The sequence below is a fragment of the Xiphophorus couchianus genome, chromosome 1 (genome assembly GCF_001444195.1).
Source record: "Xiphophorus couchianus chromosome 1, X_couchianus-1.0, whole genome shotgun sequence".
Lineage (NCBI taxonomy): Eukaryota > Metazoa > Chordata > Actinopteri > Cyprinodontiformes > Poeciliidae > Xiphophorus > Xiphophorus couchianus.
This window is the reverse complement of record NC_040228.1, coordinates 23,464,304-23,479,119: the sequence shown is the minus strand read 5'-3', so window position 1 is coordinate 23,479,119 and position 14,816 is coordinate 23,464,304. Positions and strand designations below refer to the sequence as shown.

The 14,816-nt window shown below is 37.4% G+C and overlaps 1 protein-coding gene across 1 annotated transcript; it reads right to left on the bottom strand.

The window, feature by feature from the left end:
• Nucleotides 1–514: 514 nt before the first annotated feature.
• On the bottom strand, nucleotides 515–4,875 carry mfsd4ab (major facilitator superfamily domain containing 4Ab). The gene is made up of 10 exons (XM_028020978.1): nucleotides 4,533–4,875; nucleotides 4,248–4,446; nucleotides 3,897–4,142; nucleotides 3,637–3,799; nucleotides 3,355–3,470; nucleotides 3,037–3,210; nucleotides 1,668–1,815; nucleotides 1,519–1,589; nucleotides 1,265–1,385; nucleotides 515–1,147 (listed from the first exon to the last, which is right to left on the bottom strand). The coding sequence occupies exons 1-10, from the start codon at nucleotides 4,760–4,762 to the stop codon at nucleotides 1,044–1,046; spliced, it is 1,572 nt and encodes a 523-aa protein (XP_027876779.1). The 5' UTR covers nucleotides 4,763–4,875; the 3' UTR covers nucleotides 515–1,043.
• Between the last annotated feature and the right edge of the window lie 9,941 nt (nucleotides 4,876–14,816).

The following is a 14,816-nucleotide window of genomic DNA, read 5'->3' as shown; positions in this document are numbered from 1 at the left end:
CTCCATTTTTTATGTTAATTCTTTAAAGCTGATTGCACATCCCTACTTATGACGCATCACCTTCCTTCTTTCTGCATAACTAGAGACGTCAAACATGTTTATCTTCAAATGTTTGGTGTCTAAATAGGTTCTCAGACTCAATTTGTCTCCAGATTGTGATTTGACTGCTAATGTTTTCTGTCACTGCACACAAATTCAAGCAACACAGTCAAATCTTAGGCCTGGAACTGCCAGTATGTGTTGTTGTTTTAAAAGATGAAAATCTAATTTTATATACTTCTCTAAATAAATGTATTAAAGAATCATCTTGTGCTAAAGTGGAAGTTTATATTTTTCTAATAAGTCCTCAGGTTAAAGATATAGATTAATTGTTAACTGTAGAAAGGTTGGATGAGGCCTGGATGACTTTTTCTTTCTGGAGAACAGCTGAGTTTTTCTCTTTGCATTTTGGATAAATTGAAAGACAGAGGATGCATTTCCAAACAGTTATTTTTCAAAACAAAGAAAACAAACATTTGACTTGTTAAACTTTATTGCAATAACTTTGTATTACTCTTATGAACAAATGTGGTGAGATATGCAAAACATCAAAGTACAAAAATGTTTTTAATGGATAGTTTAGGATTTTGGAAGTGCGGTTCTGTTAAAAGATTATAATCAGGTTATGTTTCATAATGTAAGCCACTATTGGGTCTTCATTTAGCAATATAGATTAGTTGATTTGAGAGTCTGACAGACCAGTAAGGTTTGCTTAAATCACTCTAATTTTTTAAAGATTGGAGTGGTTTTAAAATGGTTAAAGTCCAGTTGAGTCTTGATCCCCTTCAAACTAACCCTGTGCTTTAAATTCAGGGTTTTACAAAAATAGAGACAACATGACATTAACATGACCTGGTAAAAGATTAACTGCTTATAATCCTTTAGCACATGTACACTTTCAAAATCTTGGCCTATCCTTTTTCATTTCCAAAAATCTAGCCATATAAAGCACGAAACCTTTGTGATTAATAAATTAATTTGTATAATTTACAGAATAAAAGAAACTATGAAATTGTCACAGTGTCGTCATTCTCTTTCTGTTCTGCTTTGGCTGATCCATTCTGGTCTGCTCCTGGTTCTTCTACCATTGCTGACTTCTTTGATATTCCTGTTCCGATTTCAGAAGAACGAAAGAGAGTTTTGAGAGAGTGTTAAAAAAACCCTTTAACACACCTAAATCTACAGGCTTAAAAGAAATGTTTAATGATTCTGGTTCATGACGTACCTGTGAGGTAATTTCTGTGCATTCGATGAAAAAGCAGGAGACCAAAGAAGAGGATAAACCCAAAGCAGGCAATTATCATTCCGCACAACAGGAAACTGTAGCTTCCTTCAGTTTGAATGATCTGTGGAGAAAATATCAAAATTAAACTACCAAACATAAATATAAATAAACCCCTGCTGTATGTTTGCGAATAAGGACATAATTCTTCTCATTTACAAATGTACAAATGTTTTTTAAACAACGGAGGCACTTACTGAGCCAACCAGGACCTGCATTACTATCTCTCCCATCCCTGCACTTGTCACCAGGACAGAGGTTGCACATCCTGCAAAAACAAATTCATACTCTCTCATTTGATTCCACCAGTGCACCACTATTTTGTGATAAAAATCAAAAGTTATACCCTGGTAATCAAGGATATCCTCAGTGTAGGCAAGCATACAGGGGAAAATGCTGCTCAAAAAAAGTCCACATAAACAGGTTCCGACAAACAGAAAGATGCTGCTGGTGTAGAAAATGAGCAGCATCAACACAGTAACAAAAGCTCCTGCCTGCAAAAGTAAAGAGAGTGGTTTGTCTAAGAGCACGGAGTTTCAGTGAAAAGGAGAAATATCTTGCTACAGCCACACATTTCTGTGAGAATCCAACACAAAGTGAATCATTAAGAAGTGGAAGGAACCAGATGCATGTTGTTATTTTAACAGACAAACATCTGAAACTGTGGATTGAATAGGTCTTTTAACAGCTATTAAATATTCCTAAATAAAATCAAGTGCAACTAATTGACTTCAGAGATCACCTAATTAATAAATGCTATGTGCAGTGGAACTTCCTGTAGACACTATGTCCAACATGAATCATAGTGGTAGCTGCATAATGAGGTAAAGATGGATGGAGCTAAATATGGGACAATCCTTTAAGGAAAACCTGTTAGAGGTTGCAAATGACTTGAAACTGGGACAGAGATCACCTTCCAGCAGCTCTAAACATACAGCCAGAGCTCCACTTGAATGTTTTTCATCAAAGTATATTGTCAGTAAAATTTCCTAAATTAGATTATAACTGAAAGGTTCATTTCAGAAACTCAATTCACTAAATTAGATGGAGCTAGTTTTGTTCAAGCTTTTTTTCTGGTAATTATGATGATTTTCTGCTTACTGCTAATGAAAGCACGACATTTCGGATCAGTATGTTATATAAGACCAATTTAAAAAACCTTTTTTTTAAAGCGGTAATGTAGGCTTAATAAAAAGTGCGATTAATACCTGTATTAGGGTTATTTTCAGAAAGCACTTTTGATCTGTCGAAAGAGAATAATACGAATGCGTTTTCCAAATTATAGAATATGACTATGTGCTATGTTAATTTAGACCTAATTCTTACTCAAATTCTGTGACTGGTTTTGAAAACAGATGTTTTTTAGGTGCTCCTCCTTCAGTCTCACAGGAGACTGGCAGAGATATGAATGGTATGAATTTAACAACAACTCTACATGGGCTCACAAAAACTCAATGCTCTAATTGCAGTAATAAGCATTTTAATAAAGTAACGAATGAAGGAAAATGCACACGATACATCCCAGATTAAAAACATATATCCTTTTCCTTCCTCTTCAGTTAATCACCAGTTATTCTATTACATAAAATCCCCCAAATATGCTTAGGTTTGTGGTTGTAATAAGAAAAAAAAATCCTCCAAATCTAAAGAAGTATGATCAAGGCACTGTGCGGTATACTAAGAAAATGTGCCTCAAACTTCTTAGTTGGCCTTACCAGGTTGAACACGAGAAGCCGTACAGGTTGGAAACGATATGAGAGAGGAATAGACAAGAGGCGTCCAGCTGTGATCGCTCCCCAGAAAATACTAGCCAGGTAACCTGCTGTCTTGTTCGGCAACGACATCGGTGGGGCCACAGCGTAGGTGTAAACAAAGCCAGCATATGCTCCCTGAGAAGAAAAAACATCCAGTTTCATGCACCCTATTTTCTATGCTTTATGGGATGCATATCTTGTATAGACTAATAAAAGTTTATTTGAGAAATAATGCATGTGAAATGAATACCGTGTGATTTATTTGCACCTCTCACTCACCACAATGCCATCGGTCATAAAGAGCACCATCCCTCCAAGGATATGAATCATAAAGAAGGATACTGGCAGTCCATGCAGGTTATCATTCTGACAGCAGCTGAAGATACTCCCATGACCTGTGGCAGAGCAAAAAAAAAAATCAGAAATGATGTATCGGTGTGCACAAAATGGCATTCATTGTTTTGTTTTCGTATTTCCTGACAACGTATTTGTTATTCATGAAGGAATGTAAGATGAATTAAAATGAAAGCAAAAAAATATATATTTCTTTCACATGCGTACCTCCAGCTTCATGTTCCTTCTGCTCCAAGTCTGGGCCCTCGGCCCCCTGCTGGGTCTCCATTGCTAGTTCATCCTTGTCTAAAAGACGTGGAGAGCTGCCAGGGCAGCATGGAAGTAAGTTCTCCCGATACATGAGAAACAGCACAGCAATGGGCACAGGCAGCTGAGAAAACAACAAAATAAATACATTTTAAAAATTTCCATCAAATAAATAAGTAAAAATCAAGTGGCGACTAACGTATGCCTGCCGAGTGTCTTACATTAATAAGCGCCATGATCCAGAAAGCATATTGCACAATTGGCTCCTCCTTCTCCACTCCATCATGAGGCAGGTGGCTCTGAGTTATGTTGTGCTCCGCAATTGGACTGTATCTCAGCATGCTCCTGAAATGATGCATGATCTCGGTCTCGTTCCCCGTATGATTCCCACAGCCTGTCTCAGAGAGGAAAGGATCTGCAATCAGTGGACTCACCAGGGCTCCAAACCCGATGAAGAAGTGCAGAGCCTGCAGAAGCACATAAAGGGCAGGAACGTCAAACTACCAGAGTTTTGGAAGAACAGCAGCATATCTCTCTATCCTGTTATTTAAATGAGCGTCTCTTTAGTTTACCTGTAAGAAAATGGCTGAGTCCTTCTGATAGATGGTGACCAGTTGAATGTTAGCAATGGTGTCAATAACCCCCATTGCCAAACCAGACACAGCCATGGCGATGGCCAGTATGAGGACATTATTACATACAGGAATGATGGCAAATATCACAGAAATGAGAAGAGCAGAGACAAATAGGGCAGCTAGAGCACTGAATAACCTTTAAGGACAAAAAAAAGAGACAGAGACAGACACAGTTAAAATGAAGACGAATCTCTTGACGCTTACTTGTTTAGTGATACTTACGTTCTCTTGAAAACGCCACCAACCGAGCTGCCGATCAACAAGCAGAACTGCTGAGAAAAGAAGACCCAGGTAATCTGACTCAGTGTTGAGTTTGTTTGACATTGCAAGTCCAATATTGTAGGCCCAAGAAAAGCAATGCACAGTCCAAAGCTGAAGAAAACGCTCCAGTAAGTCAGCGTGTGATGGGCGTTTCGTTTGAATAGAGTTACAATCCTCTCATCTATGAACATCTTGGGCACAGAAGACCACCAGGTATATTTTTTTCACAACCGAATGTCGAACAAATCTCTGAGGTTCTATTGACTTCTTCTTCAGTGAAATGGGTTTCTGGATCTCTATTTAAAGCCTTCAACTCTCTCCCTTTTTTGCATTGCTCAACTGAAAAGTATATCCTCCTGAGTTAATGGGTGAAGTCTTGATTCCTCCAACAATGTTATTCCAATCTGAATGGCGTCAATGTTTGACTTAGAAAGAGGGCTGCTTGTTGAAATGCTACAAGAAAGTTAACATTTGTGTGTCACTGTATGTCACATTTATGTTAATGCAAAATGTGTCATACAGAAAGCAACGACACAGATCTGTCTCATGTACAGATTGTGAGATATTTGTCATATTTGGATAATTTAAAAGTCACTATTTTCTTTTTTTCTCCAAAGAGTTTTTGCGGCTCTAGTGGCTCGTATTTTTTCCCACAGTAGGCAGACAGGAAGGAGGGTGAGGAGAGGGGGGAAAACATGTGGTAAAGGTCGTCGGGACCGGGAGTCGAACCCGCGCAGTCCGTGTCGAGGACTAAGGCCTCCAAACATGGGGCGTGCTAACCCCCTGCACCACCACAGCACGCCCCTTAAAAGTCACTATTGAGAACAATAATCGTCTTGGTAAGTTGTTGAATAATATCATTTGATAAAACTCAAAATAATTACAGCCAGATTAAGTAATTTCCATGGAATATTTATTATTGCCCCAAAAACAAGGCTTATGCAGGCTTCAAATACAAGCCTGCATAAGCATAAGATATACATGTCATGTATATCTATACAATATAAGAAGGAGTGTATGCCCTCAACATGTGTTGCTACATTTTAGTTATCTTTTGGCCTGTGAAAATGTTAAAATGCTAACAAAATCACTTGTACTGCAAGTGGCGACTTTTATAGTTACTGTAAAATAAATGTAAATGAGCATTTTTATATGATTTTATTCCTCAAATTGACCAGAGTCTTAGATTTGTTTTTTTGAATAGTGGTACTAAGACAGATTGACAAGCCATTCAAGTAGGGCTGGAGACCCTCAGTATTAAATTATTATCTGGTGGCCTTTGAGATAAAATTGCACCGGGATTACCAAACTGATAATTATCCAAAACATACGACCAAATAAACTCTGAAATAGCTCACCAGACACAAAGAGACAGAATATATCAGATGTTTCATTAAGAGGTGCACATTAGGTGGCATCCTGTTATTACATTTATCAGCTTGAATGGTTGAAGTCATGCTTAGATTTCCTTGAATTGGTATGATGGAACAAATAGCACTTGGTGAGCCAGTGTTCATTTATTTATTACAAATTATCTGAATTTGCGTCTGTATCAGGGACTAAGGTGTTTCTAGAATGAAATCAAATCAGGACAGGTTTGGCCATGTACTTGGTGCAAAGCCCCAATTTGAAACCATCAAACATTTCTTTGTTTCAATGTTGTGATTAGGTTTATTTTTCTCTCAACTAATTAGTTTCTTCCACTGTTAGTATTTGTGTTAATCTAAATATATGAGAAAACACAATATGCACAATATGCGCAAATAATGCTACCCTATTTTAGAAAAAAAAATACGAACTGACATTTATAGGAGTAACATTTTTGTAAAATAAATGTATATAATGATGAGTAACATGTTACATTCGGCTACCAGACTGGAATAAAAAAAGAGGGCATAATACCTAATCCTGTTAATGTGAGAAAGGAGGAAACAGGTTGTGACCAAATATGGGCATCTGTCACATTCACAGTAGAGGGAACCAGAAATCAAAGACTTGCTGTTTTTGATTATTATTTTGAATTTATTTATCTTATGGGAGGAACTTTTGACAAACTGATAGAGCAAGACGACATAAATCTTTACACTGCTATGTGTCTGCGAATCTGTCACTAAATCATCTTGCATATGTGTTTCCAGACTGGTTCGTATCTCACTTCTTTTGTGATTTAATTTGCCTCAAAACATAAAAAATATGCCTATCTGCATTTGTCAGCTGCGTCTTAAAAAAGAAGAATCCTCTTTTGCTAAATATGTCATGTTTTCTTGAGATGATATCTCTTGCTGCCGTGATATCTTTCAGAGTCAGCCATGCAAAGCCTCCAGCTGTGTAACTGATTTGCCAACGTGTTGAACATGTTGGTTATGTTCTAAACCCTGAGAAATATGAATGTTTTTAGAACAGGCATTCATTAACATTCACTTCCTCTTCATTGAGATGCTGCAACATGACACGAGTTCTTCAGGTAATTGTCAACTAACACTATCTTGGAGAAAAGTGTTGAAAATAAGCAGCAAATTCTGGTTACTGAAGTAGTCCATCTCTTTCTGAACCGAAACATGTCAGTTTTCAAAGCACAGTGTTGAATTTAAGTGAAAACAATACATCATTTATCATTTAAAATCAATTGACATTTGAAGGGATATTTAACCATTAAAGCTGAGGTACATGGTATTTCATGAAAAAAAAATTATTTTCATTTTCAGATTTACAAGAGATTAATCATTTCATTTCTGTCCTGTCATATACACCCTACTACTCAAAATGCATGCTGGATAAATGACAGAGAAGTTAAATATTTACTGGGTGACAGCTCTGACCACACATAAGTCAGCTTTGTTACTATGTAGAGAATGTGCTTCATGACAGAAAGAAGCTGCCCAAAATGCATTAGATGCTTTTGAAAGGGAGTAATTATAAATGTACTATTATACAGGAAAATTACCAACACCAGATGTTCCCCAGTGAGCACTGTGTTTACATGTACTCAGATTGCATGACAATAATTTGCTCTTCTCTCCAGTACAGCTGAGACCTGAACTTTTCAGTCTTCCAATACTGGTTTTTATTTTGCCTCCAAATTGTTTAATGTCACATTTATCATCAAGAGATTTCCTTGACTATGAATGACGGGTGAATTCTTCACAGTGTTGAGTTCAGTTGTGGGATTTTACCAGCAATACACAATTATTTTCTCTTTTTATTCCTCCCTTTAAATTATTGCATCTTTGCTATTTTGTTCAAGACTTCTTTAAAAGACTGGAAGAAATCATAGCACCTAGGAAGTATAAAACAAAAAAATGCAGAATTGCTCAGAAGCTTTGCATGGTTGTTAAACGAATTAAAGTGTTTGTCTTTGTTCAGCAATAAAGTCGACATCTCTATAGAACCTTGGATATCTGTTTTCATTCCTGAATAATTTTGTTACAGATTTACAGAGCTGATAAGACCAATAAACAGCTAAAAGCTAGAACAGACTTATTTTATTTTATTTTATGTTTTACATTTTTTGTATAAGTAAAGAACACATATTCTTACGGTTGTAAGAATAATGTTAATGAAACTGTTTGGTAATTTCAGAATAAGCAACAATAAATGTCATAGTTCATTTATATTTAAATAAAAAAAAAAGAGAGCTCACATTTGGGATTGGAAAGAAACACACTTGCCTCTAATATCTTAAAGGAAAGTATCACATTAAACACACAATGCTTAGTAGATTTGATTGACTAAATCTTCTCAGATTCCCGATGGTTGAATATTATACTAGACTAGATGCTTGTTGAGCCACAGCTGCTTCTAAATGAGTTTGTGAATTTAAAATTGATCACAGAGACAATTTGCTCAGTAAACAGGCTTCTAGAGTAAAACTCATTACATGCTCACTAAATTATTCTACGCAGAGATGGTCAAATAATCCAATGGAGTGAGCCAACCAGCACATCATTTTCTGATGTGAGAGGAATTCCTAATCAACTATTTTCTTCCAACACTAGATGGTGTGAAAGTGCTGCCCTGTTTAGTCAGCAAACTATCAGACCTCCACGAAAATTGTTTGCAAAGAAATCTCTGTGAGGAATTGCCAAAATATTAAAAATAAGGAATCCAATGAAAAGCAAACTACTTATGAATATCACATCTTTAATTCAGTCCTTATTGTTTTTTTTTTTGGTCTTGGCAGCCACTTCAAGGTCCAAAGCATTGCTGCCTTGCTCTCCTCTGTCTCATCTCCATATGCTGACATTTATCCAATCAGCAATCAGAAACCTGAAGCAGGGCCAGGACAATGTGACAGGAATTATAAGAAGATTACTATTTTTTTAATTCACACTACCCTCCCCCCAAAGTTTTATAGTATTTATCATGCTCCATTAGGATCCAAACCGCCTGCAGAGCAAGTGTTCTGATTTAAGACATTCCCTAACCTATAAATCAAAACATTTGCATAATATTCAGCTCAAACTCATCCATTAGTCAGTAACACAAGTGAAACAGATTAGCCAAAGGAGATGTGTCACAGAGCAGTGAGAGACGTTTCTGTCACCCTTCCATATTTCTGCAGTCAGTCCTTGCAGCTTTGGATAGAAATGCCCTGCAGAGAACCCCCCTCTACATCTCAACAAGCCTGAAATAGAGGCAGTGATGTGAGGTATGCAAACAGACGTGTCTGCGGGGCAAAACACTTCTATTCTTTTTTGGCTTGGTGCACTCTAAAAGTGAGAAAGGTAAAGTTGAGGTAACAGCGGTTCATGAATATATCAAAGGATACTGTAAGACTGCAAAAATGAAAAATATATATTTCACTATTAAATAAACATCGGCTGTCTAAAAATGACAGGCTGGGTTTATAAAAGTAAGAACAAAGACAAAACTGTCCAAGAAGCATACTTATGTCTATTTCTATATTTCAAGATTTCATTTGTTATATTATATTGGATAGAGATGACTTGAAAAAATACAAAAGGCAGTTTTCAGTCGGGATTTCATTTAATAAAGCTGGGTTCAACCAACCTCATGCAGGAGGAATATAGCTCCAGTAAAAGTTTGAACTTACATCCAATTAAGTTGCTGTGGAAAAAATCCCTCCAATATTGCTGACTAACAATAATCCTGGGTCAAAATTTCTCAACAAGAATTTTAAACACTCCTTGCTACTTATTGCAAATTCTTGATTGGGGGTGATGTAACAGGTGGCATGAAGGGGAATCACCTTTTTTTGTTTTGTTTGGATAACTGTTTTCCATGAATAAATGAATTCAGAATTTCAAAACAACATGTTTTGTTTATTTACTTGGCAAATTTTTGTCACAAATGTGAATTCAAATGCTACAGTATAAAAAATGTAAGTATATTGTTGCATATGATTTTGTTATTAATGGTAATGATAAAAGTGCATGGATTTGCCTAAATCAGTAAATATAAAGCTAATTTTATGGATACTTTACTTAAACAAGCAGAAAAGTCTCCACTCTACTCTGATTAAGTATTTTTATTGGCCGATCATTTGTTCTCTGTGTAACAAAGACAACCAAGAAAACAACATCCGTTGTCATAACTCTGGAGCTATTTGCCTTTTATTTGCCTCATGTATTGTTACAGTGAATATTAAAACCTGTAATTACAGTGCTCTTTAACTGCTTTCTTTCTTTAATAGGATTTGTAGGAAGAAAAATGATCCAATGTGGAAACATGCACAGGAGTAAAACAAGACCTTTATCATTATTAGGATACAAAGTAAAAAAAAAGAACAAAGTTGGTACTAAAATGTATTATTTTAAGTACAATAACCATTATTTGCTTCAGTACAGGAAAGACAAGAGAACATGCCATTCAAGTGTGGGAGAAATGTGGTGACCTTATAAAAAAAGTACATGGAGCTGTGATAAACAAAGCTGGAGGAAAAGTAAATTTAGTCACCATGCACAGTGAGAAGGACCGTGGAGGAGTGGCACCATAACCATTTTAAATCCTCCAACATATCTTTGTGCCAATAATTCAATGATTTGAGTTGAATTGAGGAATAAATAACTCAAGCTATGCATCTCAAAATGGACTCCTACATTTCGTCTAACATTACAACAAACTCTAAAATATAAAATGCTTGCTAGACTCAGCTGAATTGATCCTAACTGGCCTGGTTAGACTTAAAGTAGCCGCTAAATGAATCTCCTTTGATCTAATAATGTAACAGAGTACTTTTGCAGAAAGGTTTTTTCTTCCTTTGCATCAGCTGTCACGGTTAGGATTGTTATCTAAAAAAAGCAGGATCACTAAGAATGATATTCACAGGTATGTGATTCTGCGGAGTGGATATGACAAAATAATCTTGACTTAAAAAGCCTAAATGGATCCAACACACGAGCAAGAGAGGATTGTCGTCATTTTCATGGATGAGATGCTGTCTCATTGTATGAGGACAGATAATAATGCTTGAGTGCAATCTGAATGGACTTAATGAATGGAACGAGACTGATTAAAAAATGCACAAAGGGTCATTCTATATTAGGAATCAAATCACTATTACAAGCTGCAGATTTTTCTATTGGTGAATCATAAGACGAGAGCCCATGCATGCAGCTGTAATATATGTTTTGTTCAGACGCCAGAACACAGAAAACACCACGGTGATTCATCGCTTTGTACTGCAAAAATGTCTTTTGCTTCTGCCTTGTTCTCCTCCACCTCTCCTGACACAGATGTATGGAGGGGAGCAATGATGCGTGTCTTAGTGAAACCTGGTGAATAGTAATGAACCACGACTGTGTGTCTATTTGAGGGAAAGTGAGAGGAAGACAGAGTGGATATGGGAAGGGTTTGTGGGTAAGGAGGAGAGGAGGGGGGTTCACTGAAAGAAAGGGGAAAAAAGGCTTTTTATTGCAGTTCTAGCAGCAAAAAAAGTGACAGACATTAATGCTTTTCACTGTTTCCTTAATCATCAGGCGTTCTAAGAAGACCAAGGTGGCATCACTCATTAAAACCTGAAGTAAAGTGTTTCTTTTCACTAAGTGGGTCTCATGTTTCTCATAAAACAGTGGCTTTCTCTCCCCATTCACCCCCCTGCCTTACACAAAACACAGACAGGGATATGTGGGTGTGTTAGTGGAGAGAATGAATGAACGGGGGGAGAAGTGAGTGAATTTGGCTCCGAGAGAGTTCAACAGCACCTGCTGTCTTCAGCTCAGATTCATCAGGCAAAACTAGTAACTGACTGTAAGGAGGACAACCCCCCCCCCAAAAAACAGCAGAACAAAGACCAAGAAACTCAAGACAAAAAGATGTTTTCAGTGATTTTTTAAAACTAAAACTGCAAAATTAAAAGGTTTAGCTTATATTTGAAAAAATCAGTAGCCTGACAAAAATGTAAACTTCTGCTTTAAACTGAACAACGACTGAAATATTTAGTAACCGGCTGCAAAGATCAACGTGAGTGCAAAGTCTGAAAGGAAGGGAACATGCACAATGGAAACCCCCCTCCCTCCCTAACTCTTTTATCCCCTCCATCCAGGACCCATGGGCTCTTTGCCAACTTGGAATCTTAAGAACTCATTCAAAGGAAAACCAAAGAAAGAAGAGACTTGTTTAAAACCAGAACCCATTTTTTTTCCTTCACAGTCTGTTGTTTTCCCTCACATTTCCCACGTGAGGATGGATTTTCTGGCTGTCGTTCTCCCTGACCCTACCTCTGAAGGAGGGAGCGAGGGGGGGAGAGTAGAATTGCAATTCATGTAGCGTCCAGTCAGATGTGCGTTTTGAAGGTCTGTTAGCTCTCTCTCCTCTCTCTCTCCCAGTTTTCATTCTGCTTTTACTCCGTCTCCTACTCACATAGTAACTCCTCCCCCCCACCTATCCATTGTCTTTCCATACAGTATCAGGCTGAGTGGATGCCACAGTAGGTCCGGCGAGGGACGTGAGAGAGGAGGAAGAGGAGGTAAGCGTCAGATTTGTAGCAGAATCTGTCCAGGATCAAATGCGTGTCACTGTTAGTTTTGGAAGTGGGGTTTATAGCTGGTCTTTAAGCTGTTTCTTTTTTTCTATCCTGATAGAAAAAAGAGCATCACTGATAGCCTCAGTGATGCTGTTTGACTCACATGTGTTGTATGTAGTATATAATGGGATTTTATTTGTGTTGTCAGGCAGTTGAAGATGCTTTTAGCAGGTCAGCACATATCAGATAACATGTTTTAATTCGTAATGACTGAGTGTTAGGCAACTACGTTGACAGTGATAATAAAAAGAGTGCTTTTTGGGTTTTTTTGTAAATAAAAGGCAGGTATTCATAACACCTGCCATGAATAATCTTTAAAAAACATGAAATAATATTAATAAAAAAAACCCTCATCTGGTCTCTGATGATTTCTGTTTGGCTCCAAGCAAAGAGGAGACATGTACGATGTTTAGGGATTAATACTAATCCTGCCTGTGGCTGAGATTCACCTTCTCGTCTGGACAGAGTCTGACAGAGGGGGCTTTACTAATTTATGCTGAGACATGCATGAGCAGAGGAACCCTGCAGCTCAGTGGCAGTGGTCTCCTTTGAACCCAGAGTGGGCTGATTGAGTAAGTTCTTTCCCCTGGACGGATGTTAACAAGAATATCCTGAGTATGCTTTGACATCTTGGAGTGAGAACAGTAATCAGCAGCAGTTTGTAAAGGTTGACATCACAAACTATTTAAATGTGCTTCATTTTGATGATTATATTCAGAGAAAAAGTGTATCTGTTATAAATATGCGTGTCTTTGCAAAGGAAAACTGAAACAGGTGCAAAAAAAGAGAAAAAGATGTGGTTCTTTCAGAACTGGACAGTTATGGCGTATAGTTTAGGAAGCTTTGTGTGCTTGTTCAGAGGGGAGGAAAGAAAAAGGAGGCTCTCAATGGAGCTTTTGTTGTTTGAGTTGGAGACAGCAAAAGCCCAAGAAACACTGACTAACAAATACCTGGCCTCGCTAAGCCTCACATACCTCGGCTTTGCACTTGATACAATGTCAACAAATGCCTCCTCTGTCCTCCATGCTAGCCCGTTTCCTCTCGGTCCGGGAGGATTTTTTCATGTTTTTATAAAGGCTTCTGTTTTCTGAGCAGACATCTGGGTGCGCAGAGTTGGCCTGCACAGCTTGAGTACTGAGTCTCTGCTAACACAAGCCTCTGAAAATGACCCACAGCACTCAGCAGTGCTGAAAATCTGTGTAAATGCCTTTTAGGTGAAATATGTAGAAAGAGTAGAGTGAATGCAAATGAAAAGGATTTGAATTGTAAAACACACAATCCAAAAAGTACATATTAGTCATATTCCTGGGAATTCATCTGTCCTATTCAGTAGAATGAGTATTCTTTCTTAAGTGGATAACTTCCAGCCGCATTAAAATGTTACTTTTGTGTCTGAATATATTTTGGGCATTCTTAAAAACTGATGAGCCTTTTATGCTCATCAGTTAAACTGTAGTTCAGGGTTACACACTCTTTTTCTTTGTTCGTGAGGAAGTTGTGCAGAATATAATAAGAGTTTATGTATCAGGAGGTTTTGTTTCAAAACCTCCTGATTTGCACTCCACCTTCTCCCTGCAGAGGCGAGTTAAAAACTACATTTTTAATCAAAAAGATTATTCCATAACCCCCCCCATTAAACGCTGGACAGCTTTAGGGAGATTCTTTGAGATTTAGCCAGAGAGAGAGAGAAAAAAAGGTCAATTTATGTGAGTCTGTTTTGTGAAAAATACAATCTTTACTGTTTATAGGCTCACAAGACAGTTTCAGTTTTCTCCCCTGGGCTTCAGATGAATACTTCCAGTTTCTTTGGTTAATTATTCATGCGGATGTGATCCCAAATGCTGAATGCTGTATATTTTTCTCCTGGTTCTCCCCATTGTTTGCAAGTTCGGTCTGGAACGCATGAATATTTTAACTGCATCTGAGTGCACAATTTTTGTATTATCACCTTCAGTATCGAACCACACATGCGTCTTATGGCTTTCTATTCCTATGTGAGTTCTTTTTGAAATGTCATGTAGGGTTTAAAGCCATTGGATGCACAGTGGACCATCAACTGAGGAGCTCTTTTGGGATTTGTTTTAAAATTACCTTTAATGTGAATCTCCATTATCTGCAAATGGTACGTTAAAATAATTCCAAGTTCACATATTTAGGTACATCTATGATTTGGCATTTTTTTATGATTAATTGAGTTTTGTGGTATTTTATTTTAACCAGAAAATAAAATGTACAGAACGTGTATGCAGAAAGACTGGACA